This window comes from Bidens hawaiensis, unplaced genomic scaffold, assembly GCF_021521415.1.
Source record: "Bidens hawaiensis isolate Kalapana, Puna unplaced genomic scaffold, B.hawaiensis_p1.1 tig00021190_1, whole genome shotgun sequence".
Taxonomy (NCBI): domain Eukaryota; kingdom Viridiplantae; phylum Streptophyta; class Magnoliopsida; order Asterales; family Asteraceae; genus Bidens; species Bidens hawaiensis.
Genome location: NW_027493279.1, coordinates 413,775 through 421,783, shown reverse-complemented (window position 1 = coordinate 421,783; position 8,009 = coordinate 413,775). Strand labels below are relative to the sequence as shown.

Here is an 8,009-nt window from a genome sequence, read left to right as displayed (position 1 = left end):
GACCTCGCCATATCAGAATCGCCGGAATCATCTTCCAGATCTAATACTGAACGAGTTTGGCGAGTGTCTCTCATAATTCGACCAAGGTCACCCAGATTAGATCCTTCTGGGGTCGTCACATGTCCTAAATCGGTAGGACTTGGCCCAGTAGGTGCGGTGACACGTTCAAGGGTACGACCACCTGGTATTGTCTCGGTGGTTCGTGAACCCGGATCTGTCACACGTGCAAAAACACTCGAGGCAAGGACTACAGGTATTTCAGTGTTAGTCACACGTGAAGCAAGTGCAGGAGTTCCCGTCGGCCCCTCAGGAAGTTTACTCATACTTTAAACGAACCGAAAAACCAACGAAAATTTGTGTTGTTCTAACACCAAAACGGATGGCGCCAATGAAGAAACACGGATCCAATCCCCGGGTATGGGTCCTGGATCCAATGAGTCCACAGGGTAAAATACGATAACTACTAACACGGTATGAGTACAACTTCCCAAAGTCCAGTGACCGGAACCTGCAAAACAGACACCGTGAGTCTCGTTACAGGAAGGACAAGAAGGGGGGTCTTCCTGTAACCACCCTCCGGCGTGAGAATCAGTAACGTTCGTAAAGGAGAAAGTACTGAAAACTAAGAAGACTAAGTGTCGTCAGAGTATATGTGAGTCAGAATGATTGTGAGTGAATGAATACCTCATATGGTTTGACGAGGTATTTATAGCCGAAGGATCAGGAAGATGATTGGGTCAGCTGTCCTCTTCTAGAAGGTCTTGATAACTACCTGGACACGTGTCCTTCTGTGATAGGTTGGCCTATACGTCCCATGTGCATGGTATAATAACCTGGACACGCGTCACCTTATGATAGGACGGATTGCACCCTGGCCATGTGCACGGTTGTAACAACCTGGCCAGGTGTCCTTTGTTTATTGGCAAATGAGTCACGTATTTTTCAAGTAACAATCGTGAACATTCTTCTGGTAAGTAGTTAATTAGTGACAGCTGTCCCGTTGGCATTGTCTTCCGGTCATTTTGGCGGACAGATGTCCTATCCTGCTGATGACTTCTGACGGTGCCAGGATGCTTCCGCGCGTGGTATGAGGACGCTCTTCCTCTACTGTGATATGCGGGTGAGTCATATGTCCTGCAGGTGGTATATGAGAGGCTCCTCTATGACCCGCGAGTGGTACTTAAGGGTATTTGGATCTTTTTGGTACCCTACCTCTAAACTGGTATTATAAGAGTGACGGTGAAACAATGAGCAATAATTACATTCGTTTCATAGAAAAGGAACTGAACTTAAAAATGATAAAATGAACGAATATGTAACCAAATATGAAAACTCGTAAACACATAAAACCGTGTGTTGCGAAATTTTCGTATCTTTATTAATTTCGGTGATTCATTCCAACCTGGTAGAAAATACACGATTCAAGTTGATTCATATCCAAATAAAATAACTGAAAAAATACCTAAAACGTAGCTTTGTTACATTTTTTATCGATACACAACAAATTTGTAAAAAGATATGTTTTTAGTAAGACAATAGAACACAGGCAAAAATTACATTACACCTTCACTGATCACTAATGCCTATGACAAACCCTAACTTAACACTGCAATTCACTGCAAAAGGAACTATGCTAAATTAAAAAAGAAAAAGAAAGAAGATTCATGTTAGTTCTCATGAGAGAGCAAAAGTGTAATTTCCAACTCTGCATCAAAGAAAAGCCATAAACAATAAATGGCTTAACATTACAAAGAAGCAGGCTGCAGCTACTACCATAATCTGATGATCACACTTACACTATTCAATTTTGTATATCTTTTTCAGATTTTAGTTTTAGTTCTCCATTTTGAACACGAAAAGGGATTTTCACATGTGAACTGTTAGCTTCATATGTCCACGATGCTGTGTTACCGGCTTGAGGAGCCGGGATTGTTGACCTCGGAAAGCCATTGATAAAGGGTCTTTGACTTTGACTTATAATTTGACTCGGGCGTATCACATTGGCGTTGCTTTCAATGACTTCCATTTGACTTTGACTTTGACTACCTGAATCGCATCTGGCCAATGAAGAGCACTGTGTTTCTGCAGAGTGGAAACGATGATATAGTTAGTTGTACGTTGTGCTGTAAATAAACAGTACACAACCGAAAAACATCCCAGATTAGAAAGTCGCAGTATTTAATAAATGTCCATAATAGATTAAAAAACTAGAACAGAAGTCTTTGATAGGCTTGTAAACGAACCGAAGGGTTCGTTCATTTAACAAAAATCTAACAAACAACTGCACGCGAACAAGGTTTTCTTGTTCGTGTCTGTTCGTTGAAATAAATGTGTTCTACAGAAACCCGGTCCGAGCCCACAGTATTCCTTAAAAGAATATATATATAAATACCTTTTAATTCTCCTAACGTAATGAGTTTCTTAAGGCAATCCCAAAAGGTGGTTAAGACAATCTTCTCCTGTGCAGCATAGGTTTCAGATACTACTTGCCCACTTGGCAACTGAGATGTTGCATCTGTAGTACTGGGCCCAAGGCCTAGCCTATTAGAAGTTGAAGAGGTGAAAACTGTAACTTGTTCATCACACATCAAGGCTAGGGTTCCTGGAGACATGGGCCTCCCTTTTGATCCATCTGAAGTAGTTGACTCATCTGGGCTGGTTTTATCGGTCTGGACCCCACCATCTCCCACTGGTTCTTTCTGACCCTGCGTTTGGTCCTTAACTGCCACTGATGCATCACTGTTTTCTCTCTGGTTATCTGTGTTTTCACATATAAAACATTGAATGAATACAAATTGAAAAATAGATTAAAATATGAAAAAAAAAAAAAAAGCTGATCCGTGTTTCTATTTTAAGAGTTAAGAACACATGGGTTCAGGTCAACCTTGACTCAAGTCAAAGCAGATACAAGTGACAAGCTGTACGTAAATGTTTAATGTAGGCCAGGTAAGGATGGGTTAACCACTTGACCTACCAATACTTTTTGAAGTTAAAAATAAGTAAAAGTGTACTATAAAAATGCTAATCTTTTTCAAATAAAAGGATGCAGAAAATTGTAACGCAGGTTTGTAAATGAACCGAATGAACATGAACGGGCATGTTCGAGTTCGTTTGTTTAACTTCAACTGAGCAGACGATCGAACATGAACAACTAAACAAATGGGGTTTTCTAGTTAATACCCGTTCATTAAGAAAATGAGTGTTTCCATGTCATTTTGTTAAAAGTATAAATGAGAAGTCTACGAACGAACATAATTGAACAAAGATGAACAAGCATAACCAAATGAACAACAATTAAAAGTAAACATGAACATAAACATGTTCAGCCAAAAACATTTATAAACTAGACTGAATTGGTAGAGGTGATACACAGAATTAAAATAAAATTGTATTGGGACTATAATATTTTAGTTGAGTATATAAGCAAACGTAAACGAACAAGCTTAAACATAGTTAAACTAGAGAACATAAATGATGAACGAGACATGTGTTCATGTCCGTTCACTAACTAAATGAATATATAAAATTTGTTCATGTTTGTTCGTTTATTAATTGAACAAACTTCCCGCCAAACGAATCGCTAAATGTTCGGTTCGTGTACAGGTTAAGACATGTAAGCATTTAAAATACACTTTGTGCAGTTTGGACACGTTTCATGTTTAACTAAGTTATTAAAGATTATACCTTTTTAGATAAATTATAACCTATGTGACTATCAATCCATTTTGACCTAATCATTAGCTTCAATCCAAGTTAGTAAACAATTACAAAGAAAATCCAAGAATTTTATATCTTATCATTGAAATTATAATCATGTTGTAAAGAATGTGTGGGCTACAAAAAGGTCATATAAAAACAAAAAAGAATATTATTTGCAACTGAAATAATAGCAGCAAAAATGCTGTATTCACCTGCAATCATCCTCGCAGCTTCATTTGCATATACAACCAAAACAGAACAAAGCTCCTTCATATCTTCTGGTCTTATAAGATCTGCTAAAAGAGATCTTCACACAAAAAAAAAGGAGAACAGGTAAAATGACACCCATTTATTTGCAAACGGCCGATTGCGTTTAATCTCAAAAATGTCAAATAAAAATTAGCTAAAGAGAATATACAATGGGTCAAAAGTTGCCCATGTATTTGTGAATGGATGGATTTTGGTTGTATTTAATCTCAAACGGGTCAGATAAAAAAATAACAAAAAAGAATTAATTTGCGAATGGGTCGATGTTGGTTGTGTTTAAACCCAAGTCTAACTTATTACGCTTTATGCATACATGTTTGTAAAGTATTGTAATAATATAGTTTTTGTAGTCGCACTTAACAATTAATTTATTAGTTTAAAAGAAAAGAGAGTTTTACAACTTGTACCTGTATGTAAATTTTGAAGGGCCTACTGGTGTAAGATTAGCAACACGCGGGCCAGGAATAGAAGACAAGGAAGAGGAAGGAGTAGACACTTTGATGTGATTCATCTATTAAACAACAAGACAAAATCAAAGTCAAAGACAATGCAACTACTTAACAATTGACTATATGTAAAAATGTATAATACCTGTTGAAATGGTGCAAGCCTGTGATTGGATGAATCTTTTTCTAAATGTCCGCCAAAATATAGTTCTTGCGGTTTTCTCTTTCGAGAAACTAGCGGAGAACCATAACCGGAGGTCCCAATTGCACCGGTGATGGCGGCATTTGCCTCCTGCTGAAGATATGCAATATTATTGGTTGAGTCTCCATGAAAAAGTGCTTGTCTTTCTACACATCCTTCAAAGTTTTTGCAATCCATGCATCTACAATTCTCTGAGCATAAAATGTTGGCTTGAAAACACTCGCAGTATTTCTTTAAGCATCCGGATTTTTTGCAATGGCACCCTTTGTTATGCTTTCCCAATACAACAACTTCCCCAGCCTCTTCCTAAATTTGAAAAAAAAAAAGAAGAAAAAAAGATAAAGTGACTCAAATACCATGTATCATCCTTTTGTCACATGAAAATTGCAATAACTTACAATGCACATAATATATTGAAAAAAATCTTTTGTCACTTACGTAATTGAAAGGTTCCCAAATTAGAAATTTCCAGAATATCAACCAAGTTTCGCATTTGTTCCAGTAAAATCACTAATTTTTCTTTATTTTTTCTCTGTCTAAAGCCACTTAAGTTTCGTTTGATGTTCCAATCTTGTAATTTTTTTTACAAATGGCTAACAATTTTAAAAACAAGTGAGGAAATGAAACACATATGAACCTTCATTACTATTTAGTGATTATTCTTTTTGAATTTGGCTTAGATTGAACAATTAGATTATTACTTGGTGAATCTTTTATTTTTTTTTTCCTTCACTATTACCTTTTGCTTCAAAATTATATGGAAAGAATCAATCAATCATACCCAGTGAAATCCCACCAATAGCAAAGCTATAAGTAGGGTCTGGGGAGGGTGGGATGTAGGCACACCGTACCTCTATCCAATGGGATAGAGAGGTGGCTTCCAGATTTAAGAATTTAAACATTTACTAAAACAAACTCACAAGACTGAAACACCTAATGAAAGTTGAGTGACTTTAGTGAAACACTTGAAAACTCTGTTACTATTTGGTGAAGCTTTCCGTAGTTATAACTTATAACCATAGAAAGGAGAAAGAGGGGGTGGGGGGGGGGTCTCTATAGAAACAAAACTATAAATAAAAGTAGTGTTAATTGTATACTTCTTTTACTTGATCAGGTGGCAAACTGGGTCGGTTGAATAACAGGTCAAATATAATTAATGCGTTAAATATATGTAGAGACTATGTTATTAAAATCATCATCATCATCATCATCATCATCATCATCATCGTACTCAGTATATCCCACCAATAGCAATGCTATGGTAGGGTCTGAGGAGGGTAAGATGTAGACAGCCTTACCTCTATCCCATAAGGATAGAGAGGCTGCTTCCGGTGAGACCCCCGGCTCGATAGTAGTTTTGCATCAAGCCTTGTACATAAGGCACATAGCACTCAATCATCGGGACACCGGCTGATCGGTGCATGTGCCCTTGTCTTTCGGCTATCAACGCCACCACATGATGCCTGATTAACCTTCCGCCACTTTTACTTTTCACGAGACTATGTTATTAAAATGATAACATATATACTTTCAAAATAGAAGAATTAGGAGGTGGTAAGCATTAAAAGTGGTTTCTATAATTAGGAATAAACCATAACCCATTTGATCCATTCACAAAGTCATATCTCGCTAATAGGAAGCAAGTAGAATTAAGTGAAAAGTTACTCATCATGTAGAAAAAGTTTAGTAGACATAACATATATATTTCTAATTAGGAATTATGCACAGTCTCCTGTGTAGATATGTAGCAATGGCAATCGCATTAATGCACGGGTTTTTAAACGCCAATCAAGCATATCATTTGCATCAAATTGCCAATAAAATGATAATGGCATAAACAGAAAATTGAGAAACTCACTCTATTATCACGATTAGCGTGTGGGCTGCCTGCAATTTTAGGCCTGAATGCATTTGGATTGCGTTCCAAAGTAGTTTCAACAGCCTCTCTCCTAGCTGGCTCATTTTCCACATTGTTATGACAGTTAACACAGTTGCAACCATCACAGTATACTCCAGATGAAAAACATTCACAATATCTGACCACACAATAACAAATTTGTATATCATCAGAAACTAGAAAAATGAGTAGATAAATAGTAAAGGATGTATTTACAATTTCAAGCATCGAGAGTGTTTGCAGTTGCATTGTTTTTGCTTCTTCGGAGTACCATCCTTTAGATCAACATTTTGTGTTGGCCGTGCTTTTGGGGACTCGGTTTTGCTGAAAAAAGGCAAAATAGTAGTTTTAGTATAAGTATTAGATATTGTATGTAGAAGAAAGGGTATTGACAAAATTGAAAGACCCAATATATCATTCATAATGTAGTTTAATACAGACAAGTGACTTGAAATCAGAAGGCAGACTCACGCAGGCCTGATAGCTGTATGAGAGTGCTGTGGCAGGACCGGCGAAAGAACACCAAGGCTACTAAAATCCAGCTGGCGCGCGAGCTGAGGGAAATTCAAATCATCTTCCATTCTTTAATAACCGAATTCGGCAAAGTGAAAAGGAGGAACTGAATTGGATTGATGATGAAATAGTAATAATGGAAAAACGGCCTTCCTTCCTTCTTCGCGTTTGCTTTCTTGCTCCCTCTCTTGAGCTTTTGAAATTCAATTTTTGTAAATATTGGACACTCAGATTGAGTTTTCGTATTCCAATCGGACGCTTCACCTTGAAGCGTCTCATGTGGTTTCTTGAGTGGTTTTGGAACGTTGATTGCTTTCACTAGTTAAGACTATAACCAAAACAATTATTTATTTGGTTTAATTTTCACATGGAACAAAATATACCAAAAGTAAAACATAAATTAACTCAAACATAACCTAAACCAAATGCATTTTCATTTTCCATTTCAAAAAGAAACATTATAAACAAAAATCAAAACATTCTAAAGAGCGTTCTAAGTTCTACAAGCCGACCAAACCGGACTTCCTGAACCAGACTTCCATCAGTTAGCTATCATCTGCTTCGTCGCCTGAACTTGTTGCATTCGTTCCTCCAGAGTATATTAATTAAAAAGTCAAAATTAAAACAAACTAAAAGTCAAAATCATATTCAAAACATAAATAGTATATTAATTAATAAGTCCTCAAACTAAACAATCCATAGGCTTAACATTCAAATGATTATTGTAAATTAAAATTTTGAACCATGTAAATAAGAGGCTTAGGCAGGCACATGAAATTATTCAGCACCTACTCATAACATATGTTTTGACTATATGCTTATTACATCATTTGACTTTAAAAATAAGTCAAACTTGTTTTTAGAAAATTGCCAAGTATAAAAAAGGGGGTCATTTCATGAACTTTTTAATTATTAAATAGACTATTCTGTAACTTCAAAGTTGAGTACTTATATACATACTGTATACTAATTCATATATGTTGTT

General features: G+C 36.5%; 1 protein-coding gene across 1 annotated transcript; it reads right to left on the bottom strand.

Annotated features, from left to right (window-relative positions):
* Positions 1-1,720: 1,720 nt before the first annotated feature.
* LOC143562981 (protein tesmin/TSO1-like CXC 5) lies at positions 1,721-7,092 on the bottom strand. Its single transcript, XM_077050635.1, has 8 exons — positions 6,983-7,092; positions 6,728-6,835; positions 6,473-6,650; positions 4,558-4,920; positions 4,374-4,477; positions 3,912-4,006; positions 2,393-2,758; positions 1,721-2,082 (listed from the first exon to the last, which is right to left on the bottom strand). Exons 1-8 carry the CDS (start codon positions 7,090-7,092, stop codon positions 1,802-1,804), a joined length of 1,605 nt encoding a protein of 534 aa, XP_076906750.1. The 3' UTR covers positions 1,721-1,801.
* Between the last annotated feature and the right edge of the window lie 917 nt (positions 7,093-8,009).

Coding starts and splice junctions, on each gene's coding strand:
- LOC143562981 (XM_077050635.1), bottom strand. CDS start 7,092: ATGGAAGATGATTTGAATTTCCCTCAGCTCGCGCGCCAGCTGGATTTT. Junction 6,836..6,982: donor CATACAGCTATCAGGCCTGC/GTGAGTCTGCCT, acceptor GCCTTTTTTCAG/CAAAACCGAGTCCCCAAAAG. Junction 2,083..2,392: donor TACGTTAGGAGAATTAAAAG/GTATTTATATAT, acceptor TCCACTCTGCAG/AAACACAGTGCTCTTCATTG.